The 21,751-nt window shown below is 38.1% G+C and overlaps 1 protein-coding gene across 5 annotated transcripts in view; it reads right to left on the bottom strand.

Moving 5' to 3' along the window:
* The window catches only part of LOC128685730 (ATP-binding cassette sub-family C member 3-like), a 406,756-nt gene that overhangs the window by 34,007 nt on the left and 350,998 nt on the right, over positions 1 to 21,751 (bottom strand). For all 5 annotated transcript variants that reach the window (XM_070087954.1, XM_070087953.1, XM_070087950.1 and 2 more), the window contains one exon: positions 15,229 to 15,384. In XM_070087954.1, the coding sequence (XP_069944055.1) occupies positions 15,229 to 15,384 (156 nt within the window). The remainder of the gene's footprint in view (positions 1 to 15,228; positions 15,385 to 21,751) is intronic.

Below are 21,751 nucleotides of genomic sequence, written 5' to 3'. Positions count from 1 at the left end.
CAGCTCGGAGACACCCACTCCACTTTTGTATTTTGTGATGATCTCTTTCCTGAATTCTATAGTGTTTCTCACAATCTTTACCAAAGGGCTGGCACTAGAAGCTTTCTTTGGGCCCATAATGGCTTATTTACCATTTACAAGTACTAAAAACAATGGAATAATACAAAATGTATCACATGAACGTGTGGGATCATCCTCACTGGCTGGTAAACAATGGCATACTGGCTGTACTATGGAGTGTCATGACTGCTTGACTGCTCAGGCCATGCAGACACGTTCAGGACAAATGACTTACACCGAGTTCAGTGTCGTTCACCAAGCCAATATTTTGATGCAAAAACGTTACTCATTCCAAATATTACTTATTCTGATGACGTCTTAATCTGGGGGCCCACTGTAAGGAGGTACAAAAAACTGTAATATGAAAACAGATTTCATGACATAAAAGATGATATGAAAAAGACCTGGAAAACCTTATCTGAAATTCTAAAATCAAAAAAGTTGTCACAAAACAGAATGATTACCTTAACTAAACCACACGAACCTCTCCTTTAACCAACCGATACTGCCAACAAACTTAATGTCTTTTTCTCTACCATAGGAACAAAACTAGCAAGTAAAATCCCAAGCACAAACATTCAACCAAAAGCCTACCTCACTGGCAACTACCCAAATACTCTATTTTTAGCCCAACAAACCCTATTGAAATCTCGCTTATCATCAAAACACTAAAGAACAAGACAGGAGACCTAAATAACTTACCACCACTCATGTATAAAAAAGCTTCTCATGTGTTGTCACCAATTATTGCAACTCTTTTTAACAAATCCATTGAATCTTCCACCTTCCTATCCATACTCAAGACAGCAAGAGTCACCCTGATCCTCAAAGGAGGTGATCCAACTGAATTGAACAATTATAGGCCCATATCAAACCTGTCCCTACTATCTAAAATCTTTGAAAAATTTATTCACAAACAAGTTTACTCCTACTTCGTATCCCACAACATACTCAACCCTTGTCAGTTTGGGTTCAGACCGAAAAAAAAGTAATTATGATGCTATTATACATTTGCTTGAACTAATATATTCTGCACTGGAGAAAAATGAATTTCCCCTGGGACTTTTCATAGACTTATGAAAAGCTTTTGATACAGCTGACCATGACCTTTTGCACCAAAAACTCGAACATTACAGGGTCAGAGGACACTCTCTCAATTACCTAAAATCTAATCTTGACAAAAGAACCCAGTATGTAATACACAAATGGAGCCAGCTCCAGTACACAACCTGTTCTTGTTGGAGTCCCACAGGGGAGTGTTCTTGGCCCACTTCTCTTTCTCATTTACATCAATGACCTACCAAATGCATCTAATCTCCTTAAATCCATTTTATTTGCAGATGACACAACTTATGTCTTTTCTCACCCAAACCCAACCATACTAACAGACACAGTAAATGCTGAACTGCTAAAAATATCTACTTGGATGATTACCAACAAACTTACTCTCAATATTGACAAAACCTACTTCATGCTTTTTGGAAACAGAGCTTCAAATGTACAGCTAAACATATTGATAAATGGTTCACCTATCTCAAGACAGGCAGAGGGCAAATTTCTAGGTATCCACCTTGACTGCAGTCTCAAATTTCAGACACACATACAGCAAATTTCCAAGAAAGTCTCCAAAACAGTAGGCATCTTTTCAAAGATATGGTACCTCAATCAGCTCTTCTAGCTTTGTACCACTCTCTCATTTACCCTTACCTCACTTATGGCATTTGTGTATGGGGCTCATCCACAGCAAATCACCTTAAGCCTTTAATAACCCAGCAAAACGCTGCAGTGCAATTGATTACTAACTCAGTTGATTACTAACTCAGTTTGGTCAGCTGCTGCCTGAGTGGCAGCAGGCAGCAGCAGCGGCAGCAGAGGCAGCAAGCTCTGTCATTTTTCTCACCTGCAGAGCCCACCAATGCTTCAATGATGGCCTAATTGCAGTCATAACTGCACTAACGTACGTAGAACCCAGCATGACCCAAGATAATCAACAGTGATACCTACAAACCAAAAAATTACTGAATGAAGCGAAGACTGCCCCACAAACTCCAAGCACAACCCCGCTGCCAGACGACTACCTGCTCCAAGCTCTTAACAATCTTAGTTTCTTCATCTTACCACAGCAACTCCTGTACTACTATGAGACCAACTAATAGAAGAAAAAGCACTAAGAACAGCAAGGCAGCACCTAGAAATCGACTATTCCATAAGACGACCCATCAGGATGCCGGTGCATCATCCACCCCCCTTACAACCCAGAGTAACGCATCACCAACAACAAACATGGCCAACTCACCCTCACCCACCAACCCAGGCGACTCGACAACAACAACACCAACTGTGACTGACTCTCTCTCTACCTCTACTACCTTCATAGGATTTAACCCAGCTGATATGCTCCCAGGTATGACTAATGATCCTGACACTCTAAAGCACTACATCACCACCCTAACGGCGGATAACTTGAATCTTCATACTGAAAATATGTCTCTCCGTGCAACAATAACAAACCATGAATCTAAGTTACTTCACCTTGAGAACAAGATCAACAGCCTTGAACAACAGCAAACATCAACTGGCATGACTGATTTTGGCAAGACCCTCCAATCAGTCATAGCCAGCCACACAGATCAAATAACTTCCCTAAACACGAAGACTGATAATGCCGTCAAGGAACGGAAAATAAACATGGATACCCAATTGAACAATTATTTTGCTAACCAAGATGATAAGGCAGAGCAAGACAAGTTATCTGATGCAGTAGTAATTAACAGTCCACTCTTTCCCAGCAAATTAAACCATTCCAACTGCAAAGATACAACTCTCCAGATCATACGTGACCACCTACAGGTTAATGTACCAGTGTCAGAAATAAAAGAATTGCAGTTACTAGGGAACCAAAGTAGAAAAAGTGTTATGCTCAGATTTCACACACAAGACAGGAAAAAAAGATCTAATAATTTCATCTATTAAAGCAAAAAAAGACATATACATAAATAAGTGTCTCACAAGAAAATGACAGAACCTCCTGTACAAAGTGAGAAAGCTAAAACGTGAGAATAATGATAAAATTCACCAGTGCTTTGTACGTGATGGACAAATTCTAGTAAGAAAACAAATGTAGGTCGTGTGTACTACATTACAAACGAAAATGAACTAGCAAACTTCCTTCATGATGCAAACATTACAGAGTCTGACTGATATTAGTGACCAAATCCTTACTACGTTAGTGTATGTTATTATGTCATTATTGAACTAATCCCTGTACTATCACCTCTTAGATAGTATTTACTACCTCATTATCCCAGGTGTCCCACACAGTTCTTTGTGTGACCCCAATTGTGTTAACTTCCCAGATTCCCAATTCACAATTTATTATTTGTTAATAGGATACTTACTCTTTAGTAACATCTGTATTAGCTTTTTCTTTCCTACTTAAGCACTGTTAAAATTCTCATATAATCTCTTATAATCCCTTTTCTCCCAAACTACAAATAACAAACTAGTGTATGTTCCTACTACACTACTGTGCAATACCTTAAACCATCCCTTACTAGCTAGTATCAACTACCTCAAATAATCTTCCTATAGTGATATTAAGTGCTCAAACTTCATGCTATAAGGCAAATCCTACTCCCAGATTATTTTCATATCTTAATGATTATATTGTGTGTGTGCAATTAGTGTATTTTCAATTACATTATTGTTCAAGGCCCAAAACTATCTTTTGCTAGCTACTACCAACTACCTCATATTATTTTTACTTTTTATAGTACAATAATTTGCTTAACTTATTATATATAACAAATCAGATCTTACTCCCAAATCAATATCATATCATAGTGACTATCTGCCATTTTAACTTTGTTTACCATTAATTAATTTAGTCCCTTATATATTTTCTCCTTTACTTTAGCTTTATTTTAGCTTTACATAACAACCTTAGTTCATATATTCACAACTGTTAAAATAATCAAGGTGCTATTCTCAGGTGCTAAAGTGCAATAAGTTCACTATTTTGCCATTATATTCCCTAGCTCGTTTATTTGATTACCACTTTATTTGTTCACCACAAATTTTTTTAGTCCCTTTTATACTGTCTCCTTTATTTTAGCTTTAAAGAACTATCTTAGCTCAAATTTTAACAATTGTTAAAATAATTCAGGTGCTATTTTATAGCTTTAGAATATTTACTTTGTCTTATACTTAATTCTAACTATAGATTCACTATAAATCTTATGATAACAAGCATTGATCCTGATACCAACCTCTTATTGAATGACTTAAATGAATCAAACAGTAACTGTAATTACTACACAGCAGAACAATCAAAGGCACTTCTCAGAGCCAACAACATAACTGTCTTTAACTACAATATCAAATCTTTAAGTAAACATTACGATGACCTCATAGCATTACTAAATTCCCTGCATGCCAGTATATCCATCATTACTCTCACCGAAACCTGGCTAAAGCCTGATACTACAGATGTCTATGCCATTCCTGGTTACACAGCCATACACAACTGTAGGCTAGATCAACAAGGGGGTGGCACAGCTATATACTACTCAGACCAACTAGAATGTATCCCTAATACTTGAACAAGGGATGAACATGGGGAATATATAATAGCTAAATTCAAATCCAAATACCTACAAAAACCTCTCATAGTGATAAACATCTACAGAGTACCACAGTCAAACATTAGCCATTTTAGTGAAAACCTAGGAAGTATGATAACTGATGCATGCATGAACAAAGATCACTTACTACTCTCAGGTGACTTCAATATAAATCTCCTGCAAGACAAGGACCCACACATTATTGAATTCACAAACACTATGAGTAACTGCATGTTGCTACCAACAGTAACAAAACCTACAAGAGTTACAGAGACTAGTGTTTCCCTACTAGACCACATCTGGACCAACACCATATCCCCTTTAAAATCAGGCATAATCACAGATAATACCACAGATCACTACCCTACCTTCCTCATAACAAATCTTGGCAAATTACCTCAAGACACTACTAAAGCCACTTTCAGACTTCCCAATGAGGCAGCCATTAATAACTTCACAGCAGCAGTGACAAACATTGACTGGCACATTGTGCTAGAAATCTATACAGATATTGACAAATGTTTTAATAATTTTCTAAAAAAGACCCAATACCTCTATAACAAGCACTGCCCCCAAAAAACTAAACAGATGACAGCTAAGAGACTGAACAGTCCCTGGCTAACACCCACCATCCTCAAATCCATAAATACAAAGCACCTATATGAAAAACAGTACAGAATGGGTCACATAACCAGAAATCAAACAAAACGTTACTTGTCAATCCTAACCCGCCTGATAAGAAGGGCTAAAAAATTGTATTATGAGAAGAGATTATCCAACTTACGAGGTGACATAAAAAAGACCTGGATCAGTGTTCAGTGGTCAGTCGTCACGTGAGGTCACAGACCCTGAGCTGCTTTGGGGATTAGCGTGGACGGTTACAAAGCATGGCTTGCTTCTGCAGTGTTTTAAAAACTGAGGTTGGAGAGTTGAAGGAGGAGGTCTTGCTTCTCCAGGAGGAGATTAGGAGGCTGAAGGTCCACCTCAATGGGCCTGGGAGAGAGTGTGAGGTGGTTGGAGATGTGGGGAATGAGGCTTCTAGCAGTGAGGTGCAGTCTGTCTCTCACTGTGAGGAGGCTGTAGGTGGGGAGGTAGCAACGGCTACCAGCAGTGAGGTGCAGCCCAGCACCTGCTACAAGTGGCGAGTTGTTCACAGTAATGGGAGGCGCATCAGAGTAAGGAAAGTTAAGAGTGAAGATCTGAAGGTAGGAAATCGCTTCTCTGTTCTCCAGGATGAATGTACTTCAGTGGCCAGTGAAGGTAAGGGTACTACTGCCCCTGCTAATGAAGGTAAGCGCATTCTTGTGGTTGGTGACTCTCAGGTAAGATATGTTGACCGTGCTTTTTGTAATAGGAATAAGAAGATGAGAGATAGAGTGTGCTTCCCTGGAGCTGGTGTTGGGGACATTGTCAACAGACTGGATAATATCATGTCAGGTAATGGGAACAAGCCCATTATCTGTCTCAGTGCTGGTGGAAATGATATTGGGAAGGGTAGGAGAGAAGAGCTGCTAGATAAGTACAGGTCAGCTATAGATTTCATTAAGTCTAAGGGAGGGATCCCAATCATATGTAGCATCTTGCCTAGAAGGGGAGTAGGAAATGAATGGTTGTCTAGGGCAATTGGTGTAAATTGCTGGCTAGACAGATACTGCAAGGAGCTTGCAATCCCATTCATTGACAACTGGAACAACTTTTATGGCAAACATGATATGTATGCAAGGGATGGGGTTCATCTCTCTGGGGCAGAGGTGGTAGCACTTGCAGACTCGATTGAGAAGGCCATTGGTGAAATGCCTATGATTTTAAACTGATGGAAGATAGAGGTATGGGTGTGTGTGGGAAACAAGCAGGTTGCAACACTAGGGTTGGAAACATTAAATGTATAAAAGGCATTCAGCATGAAGTTATAAATAAAGACAATAGAACAGGTCAGCAAACAAAGGGGGACAGCAGAGGGCAGCAAGGGACTAGCTCCCTTAAGGTTTACTATACTAATAGCAGGAGTGTTAGAAATAAGATAGATGAGCTAAGATTAATTGCAAGTGCAGGAAACATAGATATTATTGCTATAACAGAGACCTGGCTCAATCTGAAAGATAGAGAGATGCCCTCTGAATGTCACATACAAGGCTATAAATTATTCCACACTGACAGGGTCAACAGGAAAGGTGGTGGAGTAGCGATGTATGTCAGAGACAATTTAAATTGTTGTGTTAGACAAGATATTAAATTAGAAGCGTCAGCCACTGAATCTGTTTGGTTACAGCTTCTCGAGGGCCGAGAAAAACTAATTTTGGGTGTGATTTACAGGGCCCCAAATCTTGATAGGGAGTGCAGTAAACTTCTATGGGACGAAATTCGTAAGGCATCTACATACGAAAATGTTGTGCTAATGGGAGATTTCAACTATAGACAGATTGACTGGAGCAATTTGACAGGAAATTTAGAGTCGGGTGACTTTCTTGATACGATCCAGGATTGTTTTTTAAAACAGTTTGTGACAGAGCCAACTAGGGGAAATAACCTCCTTGACTTGGTTCTTGCCAGTAGGGAAACACTAATTAATAATCTTGAGGTTAATGATGAGCTTGGGGAGAGTGATCACAAATCACTCAGTTTTAACATATCATGGAATTCCCCTAATAATGGCAATCAAGTCTCCGTCCCTGACTTTCGCTTGGCTGATTTCATAGGACTGAAAAATTACTTAGGTGGGCTGAACTGGAATGACCTGACTAGGGGTCAGGTAGGTGGTGATGGTTGCCGATATGATGCTTTCCAGGGCATAGTTCTAGCTGCTCAGTCAAATTATGTTCCAAATAGAGAAATCAGATCAAACAAAAATGATCCTAAATGGATGAACAATAGATTAAAATATCTGATTGGTCAAAAGAGAGGCATATATAGGCAAATCAAAAGAGGAGAGGGGCAATTAAGAAATCGATATATTCAGTTAAAGAGAGAAATAAAAAAGGGAATTAGAAAAGCAAAAAGAGATTATGAGGTTAAAGTTGCAAGAGAATCGAAGACTAACCCAAAAGGATTCTTTCAGGTATACAGAAGTAAGATCAGGGACAAGATAGGCCCACTCAAAAGTTCCTCGGGTCAGCTCACTGACAGTGATAAGGAAATGTGTAGAATTTTTAACACATACTTCCTCTCAGTTTTTACACAGGAGGATACCAGCGATATTCCAGTAATGATAAATTATGTAGAACAGGACGATAATAAACTGTGCACGATTAGGGTCACAAGTGACATGGTCCTTAGGCAAATAGATAAATTAAAACCTAACAAATCCCCAGGCCCTGATGAACTGTATGCAAGGGTTCTAAAGGAATGTAAAGAGGAGCTTAGCACACCTTTGGCTAATCTTTTCAACATATCACTACAAACTGGCATGGTGCCAGATAAGTGGAAAATGGCAAATGTGATACCTATTTTCAAAACAGGTGACAGGTCCTTAGCTTCGAACTATAGACCAATAAGCCTAACCTCCATAGTGGGAAAATTTATGGAATCAATAATTGCCGAGGCAGTTCGTAGCCACCTTGAAAAGCATAAATTAATCAACGAATCTCAGCATGGTTTTACAAAGGGGCGTTCCTGCCTTACGAATTTATTAACTTTTTTCACTAAGGTATTTGAGGAGGTAGATCATGGTAATGAATATGATATTGTGTATATGGACTTCAGTAAGGCTTTTGACAGGGTCCCACATCAGAGACTATTGAGGAAAATTAAAGCACATGGAATAGGAGGAGAAATTTTTTCCTGGATAGAGGCATGGTTGACAAATAGGCAGCAGAGAGTTTGCATAAATGGGGAGAAATCAGAGTGGGGAAGCGTCACGAGCGGTGTTCCACAGGGGTCAGTGTTGGGCCCCCTGCTGTTCACAATCTACATAAACGACATAGATGAGGGCATAAAGAGCGACATCGGCAAGTTTGCCGATGACACCAAAATAGGCCGTCGAATTCATTCTGACGAGGACATTCGAGCACTCCAGGAAGATTTGAATAGACTGATGCAGTGGTCGGAGAAGTGGCAGATGCAGTTTAATATAGACAAATGCAAAGTTCTAAATGTTGGACAGGACAATAACCATGCCACATATAAACTAAATAATGTAGATCTTAATATTACGGATTGCGAAAAAGATTTAGGAGTTCTGGTTAGCAGTAATCTGAAACCAAGACAACAGTGCATAAGTGTTCGCAATAAAGCTAATAGAATCCTTGGCTTCATATCAAGAAGCATAAATAATAGGAGTCCTCAGGTTGTTCTTCAACTCTATACATCCTTGGTTAGGCCTCATTTAGATTATGCTGCACAGTTTTGGTCACCGTATTACAGAATGGATATAAATTCTCTGGAAAATGTACAAAGGAGGATGACAAAGATGATCCCATGTATCAGAAACCTTCCCTATGAGGATAGACTAAGGGCCCTGAAACTGCACTCTCTAGAAAGACGTAGAATCAGGGGGGATATGATTGAGGTTTATAAGTGGAAGACAGGAATAAATAAAGGGGATGTAAATAGTGTGCTGAAAATATCTAGCCTAGACAGGACTCGCAGCAATGGTTTTAAGTTGGAAAAATTCAGATTCAGGAGGGATATAGGAAAGTACTGGTTTGGTAATAGAGTTGTGGATGAGTGGAACAAACTCCCAAGTACCGTTATAGAGGCCAGAACGTTGTATAGCTTTAAAAATAGGTTGGATAAATACATGAGTAGATGTGGGTGGGTGTGAGTTAGACCTGATAGCTTGTGCTAACAGGTCGGTTGCCGTGTTCCTCCCTTAACTCAATGTGACCTGACCTGACTAGGTTGGGTGCATTGGCTTAAGCCGGTAGGGACTTGGACCTGCCTCGCATGGGCCAGTAGGCCTTCTGCAGTGTTCCTTCGTTCTTATGTTCTTATGTTCTTATGAAAACCCTATCAGAAATTCTAGGAACAAAAAAAGATATCATGAAATAGCGAAATTGAATTAACAAAACCATATGAACCCCAACTCCCACCAACTGAAACAGCAAACAGACTCAATAATTTCTTCTCCACTATAGGAAAAAACCTTGCCAATAAAATCCCAAGCTAAGATACCTCGCCCAATGACTACCTCACAGGCAACTACCCGAACACACTGTTCCTAGCTCCGACTAACCCTACTGAAGTCTCCCTTATTATCAACACACTAAAAAACAAGACAGGAGATTTAAATACCTTACCACCCTTTATATACAAAAAAGTGTCACAAGTGCTATCACCGATCATTGCAACACTCTTCAACAAATCCATAGAATCCTCTACCTTCCCTACAGTTCTCAAAATAGCAAGGATCACCCCGATCCATTAAGGAGGAGACCAAACAGACTTGAATAGCTATAGGCCAATATCCAACTTACACCCTCTCTCTAAAATCTTCAAAAATTTAATTCGTAAGCGAATCTATTCCTACCTCATCTCCCACAACATACTCAACCCCTGTCAATTTGGGTTCAGGCCTAATAAAAATACTAACGATGCTATTATACACATGCTAGAACACATACACTGCAAGAGAGAAAAAAGAAATCCCACTGGGGATCTTCACTGACTTACGTATAGCTTTTGATACAGTTGACCATGACTTGCTCCACATAAAATTGTCACACTATGGTATAAGAGGGCACTCCCTCAACTACCTAAAGTCATACCTCAGCAACAGAAGCCAATATGTGTACGCAAACGGGGCAAACTCTTCCGCACAGCCAATTACAGTTGGTGTCCCACAGGGAAGTGTCCTAGGCCCTCTTCTCTTTCTCATATACATAAATGACCTACCAAATGCATCGTAATTACTCAAACCCACACTATTTGCAGATGACACTACATAGGTCTTCTTTCACCCAAGCCCAGTCACGCTAGCCAATACTGTAAATACCGAATTAAAGAAAATATCTACCTGGATGAGGACTAACAAACTTACTCTAAACATTGACAAAACCTACTTCATTCAGTTTGGTAACAGAGCTACAGACGTCCCTCTTAACATAATGAGTAACAGATCACCTATCACAAAACTCACAGAGGGAAAATTCTTGGGAATCCACCTTGATAATAGACTCAAATTTCAAACACATATACAACAAATTTTCAAAAAAAATTCCAAGACTGTAGGCACACTATCGAAGATACGGTACTATGTTCCACAGTCAGCCCTCTTGGCCCTATATCACTCACTTATTTACCCCTATCTCACCTATGGAATTTGTGCATGGGGCTCAACAACAATAAACCATCTCAGATCATTAATTACCCAACAAAAGGCTGCAGTCAGATAACAAATTCCCACTACAGGCAGCACACTCCACCAATATTCAAAACTCTAACCCTACTCACCATACAAAACATCCATACTTATTACTGCATCTATTACATACATAGAACACTTAACTCTGATATAAACCCTCCCCTCAAATGTCTCCTTACCAACCTCAACAGAACAGATGACCATAACACAAGGCACAGATCACTCTTTGATGTTCCTCGTGTCCACCTCACGCTATGCAAAAACTCAATGTACATAAAAGGCCCTAAAATCTGGAATTCACTACCTGTGAATATAAAAGAAACACTGTCTGTTTATAAATTCAAGTCTCTTCTCAAAAATCACTTACTCACCCACAACTAAATAAATACACTGTACTGAATAACTGTATCACATAAGTTGTATCTCATAAATGTTTCTCATTATTGTATCTCATAAATGTCTAACCTGTGACCCAATCAAACTTTGTTATTTTTTTAATTACAGTACCTAACAGAATACTCCATTCTATTGAATGCACAGCAACACAGTAAATGACCTGTCTTTGTAATACTCATTTGTGCTAAATTGTTATCTGTTTACAATAATGTTTTTACCACTGAATATATCATTGCTTAGTTAATCTTAAGTTAATTTTAAGCCTGCCCATAATGCTTTGCATACAAGGGGCTTTGGCATGTTGCACTTTAATAACTGTATTCCTTTGTACTTCCCTGTATCATGTTCAAATAAATAAATAAATAACTAAATAAATAAATAAATAAAGCAGCAACAAGGCTGCTCCTATATCTTGCTGTCCCCTGGGCCTAACTGAACTCCAGTGATGGCCTAATAAGTAAGTAAGTAAGTAAGTTTATTCAGGTATACACAAATACAGTTACATAGAATTATCATACATAACAGCATATGTGTAGAGAACCTAGGATAACCCAAAAAAGTAAAAAACATGCAAGGAACCTATAGTGACATGAAAACTGATGGTGAGGACAACGAAATGGACTAAATATGACCAAAAGAGGGACCGGCATTCAAGTACCAGACCTGCTGCAAGATGTGAACCAGACATGCGATGTTATTCACTACACTGAAATAACTGACCTCCATACCATATCAACTGCACAGTGTTCAATGGGAAGACAGCATGGGAGAAAACCTAACAACAAAACTCCAAGGAAATGACAGGTCTGTAGGACTGTTTTTTCCCTCAGTGCCAAATGAGGGAAGTAACTGAGCATTTAAACATGGCTGATCGGCATCCAAACACCAGCTACTGCCAAATGTACAACTAGTGAAGTGAAGTTCTCATTTATGCTGACGTTCATCTGTACTGATAGTAGCATCATATCAACTGCACCACCATCATATCACCTATACCAGAGTTAACAAGAGGGAAACACAGGAGGCATCGAAATCTACAATACAAAACTCCAAGGAAACTATCATATGACGATTATCCCTCAGTGCCAATCGTGGGAAAGAAGTGAATAGTTAAACAGCTAAGGTTAATGTTTTAGTAGCTAACCTATATTCAGCTGACCAATGTACAGTGGGAGAATCATAGGAGAAAATGTCAAATCTATCTATAAAACTCAAGGAAAGTCAGGTTGTAGATGGCATTTTCTTCCCTCAGTGCTTTTAAAAATGGCTAAAACAGCAGACCAGGTCAGGCAGTCAACAACACGATGAGCCCCAATATATGGAATTGAGGGGAATTTGGATGGATAAAACCACTGATTAAAACTTTCTGGTCCTGCCAGAATGGAAATGAGTTAGAAGTGAAGCCAGACTGTGAAGTAAGGCATGAAGGGGGGGAGGTGAAATAAGGGGATAAGTGAAAGGGGTTTGTGAAGTAAAGGGATAAGTGAGGGGTGAAGAGGGTTTTGAAGTATATACCAGGAAATTTACTAATAATCAGTGGTGATTGCTAGAGCAGCTACTAGGGTTCACTAGGTGACTGGAAAAGAGAAATGAATATTGTTGTGTATGATTAAAACAGTGAAGAGTGAAAATGGCAGGGATTAGGGGAGTACAGGTTGCCATAATTATATTTATCTTTCTTCTGTAATTCTGTGAAGAAGGAAATCAGTCATGGGGGCTGGAAAAGGTGAATGGGGTAATAGCATCCTGGACAGTAAAAGCCCAACAGTTGCCACCCTACCAAAAACGTATATGTCAATATTGGTGCAAGGTATGGCAACACCGCATACCCAAACAAAAACAGTGGCACACAGCTCTTATAGTAGCACTGTTAAGTGGTGATATCCAAATTAATCCAAGACCTCAAACTACTGCGCAAAGGCAAAATGGGCAGAAAAGTGATGGTGATAATGATGGTCTAGTGGCTAGGAATGATAACCGTAGCTCTATATGTAATGCACACATAGGCCAATGTGAGACAATACAGCCATTCTTATTATCTCAAACACCACCAAACAGGTGCATACACTGTACTAAAGTACGAAATAAGAACAGAAAAGACACCTTATGTAAAATGTATAAGGGGTGGGTGCATAATGGATGTATGTACAATTATAGTAATGGTGCCAGAATTTATTTTGTGTGTAACAAATGCACTTTGGCACAGTTACCCTTTAGCAATTTATTTATTTATTTGAACACGATACATAGAAGTACATACAAAGAAATACAGTGGTTAAGTGTAACATGCCAAAGCCCCTTGTATGCAGAGCATTATGGGCAGGCTTAAAATTAACTTAAGATTAACTAAGCAATGATATATTCAGTGGTAAACATTATTGTAAACAAATAACAATTAAGCACATATGAGTATTTCAAAGACAGGTCATATGGTCATTTACTGCATTGTTGTGCATTCAGTAGAATGGAGTATTCTGTTAGGTAATGTAATTAAAAATAACAAAGTTTGATTGGGTCACAGGTTAAACATTTATGAGATACAATTATTCATTATTTATTTAGTTGAGGGTGAGTAAGTGATTTTTAAGAAGAGACTTGAATTTATAAACAGACAGTGTTTCTTTTATATTCACAGGTAATGAATTCCAGATTTTTGGGCCTTTTATGTGCATTGAATTTTTGCATAGTGTGAGATGGACACGAGGAACATCAAAGAGTGATCTGTGCCTTGTGTTATGGTCATGTGTTCTGTTGAGGTTGGTAAGGAGACGTTTGAGGGAAGGGTTTATATCCGAGTTAAGTGTTCTCTGTATGTAGCAGGTACAATAATAAGTATGGATGTTTTGTATGGTGAGTAAGTTTAGAGTTTTGAATATTGGTGGAGTGTGCTGCCTGTAGTGGGAATTTGTTATCATTCTGACTGCAGTCTTTTATTGGGTAATTAATGGTCTGAGATGATTTATTGTACAACCATGCAATTTGTCAAAATAAACATTTTTATCTTCATCTTGTTTTATGAGTGTTATACCCCTGTTTTATGAGTGTTATACTCCTTTTTTATGAGTGTTATACCCTTGTTTTATGAGTACTATACCCTTTTTTATGAGTGTTATACCCTTGTTTTATGAGTGCTATACCATTTTTTATGAGTGTTATACCCTTGTTTTATGAGTGTTATACTCTTGTTTTATGAGTGTTATACTCTTGTTTTATGAGTGTTATATACTTGTTTTGAGTGTCATACCCCTGTTTTATGAGTGTTATACCCTTGTTTTACAAGTGTTATACCCTTGTTTTATGAGTGTTATACCCTTGTTTTATGAGTGTTATACCCTTGTTTTATGAGTGGTATACCTTTGTTTTATAAGTGTTATACCCTTGTTTTATGAGTGCTATACCCTTGTTTTATGAGTGTTATACCCTTGTTTTATGAGTGTTATACACTGTTTTATGAGTATTATACCCTGTTTTATGAGTGTAACACAAAAACTATGAAAAAATTATAAAAATATCAAGAGAAGTATCACATTTGTTTTATTATTGTTGGATTGAAGGGTTGTGACAATTGTTAGGCTGATTACTGTTCATCCTTCTCTTCTTCCTCCCACTTTTTCCAATCAACAATAATTACCACACACCACCCTGACCTCACTATCATCATAACCAAAATTTACATACCGTGAAGTTGATTGTTAAATGAGACAAGGTGGTCATTAAATGGAAATTCCACAAAGTGAGTTTTTAAGTGAAGGATGCCTGTAGTTATTACTGTCACTTTAAATTATTATTATTATTTAATGTATTACGTGTTATACCAGCTGTACTGCCTCAGCTATGCTTTTCCATACATACCTTCTCAGCAGGCTTGAAGGAGCAAGAAATACCCTTGAGAACAAGATCAAGCCCAGGCCTGTAGCGGGTCTCGTAATTATGGAAGGTGATGCGTCCCTCTGCTGGCCATGAAGACGATGGCTTCTTCGCCACCTGCCATGCAGCCTCCTTCTCTAACTGATGACCACCACATGATTTCATCATTAACACAATTTCAATATGACATGAGCTTCTCATATTTATTGAGTGCTTAAAAATTATATAATTACTAATATTCATTGAGAGAGACAATAGATACATTACTTTAAAGCAAATGAACTACTGTAAACAAATTATAGTTAATTCTTGTACTACATGAATTATAGTGCAGCATTACCCGTGTGGGTGTAGTGGCACATGTTCACATACAATGATTAATAACACATGTTCACATACAATTATTAATGTTTACATACAATGATTAATAACACATGTTCACATAAATGATTAATACAAATGTTTACATACAATGATTAATAACACATGTTTGCATTCAATGATTAATAACTAATGTTCACATACAATGATTAATAACACATGTTCACATACAATGATTAATAGCACATGTTCACATTCAATGATTAATAACACATGTTCACATACATATGCAATAAATGTCTACATGAAAATGTGTTTACAAAAAGTTACAAACCACAGTAATAAGGTGAACTAGCATATGGATCACCAGCATGTGGATCACCAGCAAGTGGATCACCAGCATGTGGATCACCAGCAAGTGGATCACCAGCGTGTGGATCACCAGTGTGTGGATCACCAGCATGTGGATCACCAGCATGTCGATAACCAGCATGTGGATCACCAGCACAGCATCATAAGGGGGGCACCCTGGGTGACACCATCAAGGGGTGGCACCATAGAGCCTCTAAAGAAGGTGACCCTAATGCTCAAAACAGTGATGCAGCAACATAAGAGAAAAACCCTTTGTTTCTATATAGCCTATTATATGATTACAGAATACAAATAGGAATATATAAGGAAAATCATTGATTTTGATGATGTGATAGATGATTTTGCAGGATTGAAGGCAATGAAATGTAAGATCTGATTCATTGAGATGTTACCTATACTCAGGGTCAAATCAGAACAAATGTTTCTCTGATATTGCAGTGTTTTTCTTAATTTTTCAAGTTTTTTTTTTTTTTTTTTTTTTGCATTGTTGAAGATGAATAAATGTTGGATCTGTTGCCTGTACTCAAAGTGGTATTTGAGTTTCTATTTCCTCAATATTACTACAATTATTTATTTTATCATTAATTTATTTATTTATTTTATTTATTTATTTTTTATTTGCGTGTAGTCAGTCCGCGTGCCTCGTTGTGCTCCATGTTTTCTCGTGTTTTCACGGTCTCTCTTACGTGCTAGAACTTTAATTTGTGCGATCTTATACAATACATCTTATACGATACATCCCTCAAGCGCTTGGAACCAATCTTCAGGAGAAAATAGTATATACCGAGTCAAAAAAGGAGGATTAGTGTGCAATACCTAGCAGAGTATACTCCCAGAGGGGAATCATAGGCCTAGCATGCCGTGTGCAAAATAATAATAATAGAACTCTCTAAAAGTTTCTCCTATCATATGCCTTTTCTAAATCCATAAATACAATAAAAACTTCCCTACCTTTATCTAAATACTGCTCACATATATGCTTCAATGTAAACACTTGATCTACACATCCCCTACCCACTCTAAAACCTCCTTGCTCATCCACAATTCTACATTCTGTCTTGCCTCTAATTCTTTCAATAATAACCCTACCGTACACTTTTCCTGGTATACTCAGTAAACTTATTCCTCTATAATTTTTACAATCTCTTTTGTCTCCCTTCCCTTTATATAAAGGGACTATACACGCTCTGGCTTTTCTTTTATCTTCTTACTAGTTCTTGTTCTTACTTATTCCCACTTATCTCCATGGGGAAGCGGAACAGAATTCTTCCTCTTTATGCCATGCACGTTGTAAGAGATAACTAAAACACCGGAAGCAAGGAGCTAGTAACCCCTTCTCCTGTAAATGGTACTAAATTTAAAGAGAAAAACTTTAATTTTTCTTTTTGGCCCCTCTGCCTGGGTGGGATACAGCCGGTTTGTTGAAAGAGGAAGATATACATACTTGGAAAGTATTTGAGGACCTAATCCCAAATCTACACACTGTCATAACATACTGGAGTGAGAGATATAGGAGGAAATGTAGATTATATCAAGAGAAAATCAGGGGTACCCTGAGCACAATAAGAGAATGTTGTATCAACATTATTGGCCCCAGATTATTCAACAGCTTACCAGTAGACACCGGAAACACTGCTGGAACACACGTAGAAGGTCCTCAAGAAGAAACCGGACAAGTACCACCATCAAATGCCAGATCAACCAGGCTGTAATGGATATATGGGTGACCAGCAGCAACAGCCTGGTTGACCAGGCAAGTACCAGATAAGCCTATCCCTGTGCTGGGCTCTTGGAGTAGAAAAACTAGAAACTCATCAAAGGTATACCTACACTAAAGAATTCCTTTCCAGCAAAGAAAATGATCATTACATTACAGGATATCACTGTATGATCCACAAGGCTTTCATATTTTTTATGAATACTGTACTGTATAATGAGTGCAGGATCACAGGCCTTTAGTTTACCTATCACCTCTTATAAATCGACTATTCCATGAGACGACCCAGCAGGATGCAGGTGCCCAATCCACCCCCCTCACCACCCAGAGTGACGCATCACCAACAACAAACATGGCCGACTTACTCTCACCCACCAACCAAGGCAACTCGACTACAACAACACCAACCGTGACTGACTCCCTCTCTACCTCTACTGCCTTCATAGGATTTAACCCATCTGATATGCTCCCAGGTATGACTAATGATCCTGACACTCTAAAGAATTACATCACCACCCTAACGGCAGATAACTTGAATCTTCATGTTGAAAATATGTCTCTCCGCACAACAATAACAAACCATGAATCTAAGTTACTTCACCTTGAGAGAAAGATTAACAGCCTTGAACAACAGCTAACATCAACTGGCACGACTGATTTTGGCAAGACCCTCCAATCAGTCATAGCCAGTCACACAGATCAAATAGCTTCCCTAAACATGAAGATTGAAGATGCTGTCAAGGACTGGAAAATAAACATGGATACCCAACTGACCAATTATTTTGCTTACCAAGATGATAAAGCAGAGCAAGATAAGCTAGCCGATGCAGTAGTGATTAACAGTCCACTCTTTCCTGGTGAATTGAACCATACCAACTGCAAAGATACAACTCTCCAGATCATACGGAACTACCTACAGGTTAATGCGCCAGTGTCGGAAATAAAAGAATCACAGTTACTAGGGAACCAAGGGAGAAAAAGTGTTATGCTCAATTTCACACACAAGACAAAAAAAGACCTAATAAGTTCATCTATTAAAACAAAAAAAGATATATACATAAATGAGTGTCTCTAAAGAAAACTACAGAACCTCCTGTACAGAGTGAGAAAACTAAAATGTGAGAATAATGATAAAATTCACCAGTGCTTGTACGTGATGGACAAATTCTAGTAAGAAAAACAAATGTAGGCCATGTGTACTACATTACAAACAAAAATGAACTAGCAAACTTCCTTCATGATGCAAACATTACAGAGTCTGACTGATATTAGTGACCAAATCACTGTACTACGTTACTGTATGTTATTATGCCATTATTGAACTAATCCCTGTACTAATACCTCCTAGATAGTATTTACTACCTCATTATCCCATGTGTCCCACACAGTTCCTTGTGCGACCCAATTTGTGTTATCTTCCCAGATTTCCCTTTCACAATTTATTACTTGTTAATAAGATGCTTAGTGTTATGGGGCTATAGGACCCAACATGTATTTATAAGTAACAGTTACTCTGGAATACCTAATTATATTGAATTGATGGGGACTCAGTTCTAAATTTCATAAGGGCTGATCAACCTTATGACTGAGAGGCAGCTGGGTCAAGCCTTTTTCTCAATATAATAGGTTATCCTATAAACACACACACAATTTAAATAAGTAGTTTATAAAGTTGTATTTCTTTTTGTAAAAGTAAAATTAAGGTGTGGTAGAATTGTGGTAACTGGAGAATTGTGCTTGACAACAGTCTTTTGTTTTGGTGGGAGGAGCTTAGCTAGAATTCTCTCTCTCTCCCTCTCTGACTCTCTCTCTCTGTGGTTGACCTTCAACCTGGCAGGATCTCTGGGTCCTTCTTCTATCTTTTGGGGCAGTATGTGTGCTCCAGGGGTGAATTTTTATAATTTAAGTTGTGGCCACCATACCCAGGGTGACTAAAGTGTGTCAAAACACTGGTTAGCCCAGAGTTATGTCAAGAAGAGAGAAGGACAAAAGTTAATAAGATACACCATGTGGGAGAACATTATTATTATTATAATCAAAAATAAGTGCTAAGCCACAAGGACTATACAGCATGTGGGAGAACAGCTATGGAGTGTGTAGATCTTTGTTTTTAAAGTGTGAGGCTGTAATTGTATATTCTGTACATATCTATTGAGAATACAGTTATATTTTTATAGTAGTAGTTTACATAACCTGTGAAGAGGGCTGGTGAGAGGATATCAGACACTCAAGATGATCAGCCATGATGTAAGTATTACCCCTAGACAGATAAGGCCATTAAGTAAAAAGCTACCCCACACTAGAACATGTAATGAGAACCTTACTATCAAAGTAATAAGGGACAAACCAACCTAACACTTAGTCTTTAATAATTTCTGTATTACCATTTATTTTTACTTAAGCACTGTTATAATTCTTTTATAATCTTACCTAATTTTCCCTTTGCTCCCAAACTATAAGTAACAAACTAATGTATGTTCCTACTGCACTACTGTGCAATTCCTTGTACCATCTTCCACTAGCTAGTATCAACTACCTCAAATAATATTTCTTTAGTGATATTAATTGCTCAAACTTTATGCTATAAGGCAAATCTTACTCTCATATTAATTTCATATCAGTGTCAATCTATTTAAAGGTTGTTTTATCTCTACTTGATTTAGTCCCTTTTTACATTTCTCCTGAAATAATTCTCTATATACCAATACATTGTACTGCCCTTTATTCAGTAATTGCTATACTCCTTGTTCTAACAACAATTAAAGGGCTACTTTCAGGAGATTTAATATTTTTTTTTCCTCTTGTGCAAATCTTGACAAAATAGAAGATCTAAGGAAGACAGCCCTGCTAACCCAAACACTGCCTCCACTGCCAGACAATCACTTAACCCAAGCTCAGGGAAATCAAGCCTTCTCCGCCATAGCTACACAGTATCTACTTTAGTGATACTATGAAAGGATATCGCAGAAGAAACAACAGCAGTAAGAAAAGAATAACACCAAGGACCCTACAACTTAACTTGTCTACCCAGCAGGAAGCCGGTGTATCATCAACCCCCGTCACCACCACCACCCAGGGAACAACAACAACAAACATGGCTGACTCCCCCTCCAACTCCACTCCCTTCAAAGGATTCACCCATGATAACTCAGGTATGATTATTCCTGACAATATCAGGGACTACATCGTCACTCTATAAAGCGAAATCGAAGATATTAAAGCAACACTTGCATGATGAGAATCCAAGATAACCAACCTCGAGAACAAGATCCAAAACCTTGAAGAGCAGATTACATCGGGAAGTGCTGACACAGAAAATACTCTGAAAACAGCTATAGCCAGTCACACTGAGCAAATAACAACTCTAAATATGAAGGTTGAAAAACAATCAAGGACTGGAATCAGAACATGGACACTGGACTGAATGAATACCTTGATTTCCTAGACGACAAAACTGAACAAGGTAAGTTGTCTGATGCAGTTATAATAAACAGTCCACACATTCCTAGTGAAATAACTCAAGAACAGTGCAAAGAAACTGCTATCAGGATAATACAAGAACACGTAAATGTTATTGTGCAAAACAATGAAATCAAAGAAATACGTTTGCTAGGAAAACAAGGGAGTAAACACAGTATTATGAACAGACTTCATTCATATGATAAAAGAAAGGACTTAATTAAATCAGCAATTACAATGAAAAATGGAGTGTTCATCAACGAGTGTCTAACGAGAAAATGTCAAAACCTTCTGTTCAGGTTGAGAAAACTTAAACAGGAAAACAAAATACATCAGTGTTTCACTCGAGATGGGAAAATATTAGTTAGAAAAACTTCAACAGGACAACAATACACCATCTCAAATGAACATGATTTCTCTACCTTCCTTAGAAAAGCTGACATTTCTGTAACAGATTAGATAAGTGTCCTTAACACATATATACGTGTGGTGCATACAGTATACGTTACCATTACATTATTGTGCATTATTATTTTTTTTTTCTTTTTACTAGCTAATACCAGCCACCTCAAATACTTTTTACTTTTTAATTGCTATTAATTGCTCATAATTTTGTGTTGCAAGTCAAATTTTACTCCA

Source organism: Cherax quadricarinatus, chromosome 23, assembly GCF_038502225.1.
Source record: "Cherax quadricarinatus isolate ZL_2023a chromosome 23, ASM3850222v1, whole genome shotgun sequence".
Lineage (NCBI taxonomy): Eukaryota > Metazoa > Arthropoda > Malacostraca > Decapoda > Parastacidae > Cherax > Cherax quadricarinatus.
The sequence above is the reverse complement of the archived record's forward strand: the minus strand, read 5'-3'. Positions and strand labels throughout refer to the sequence as shown.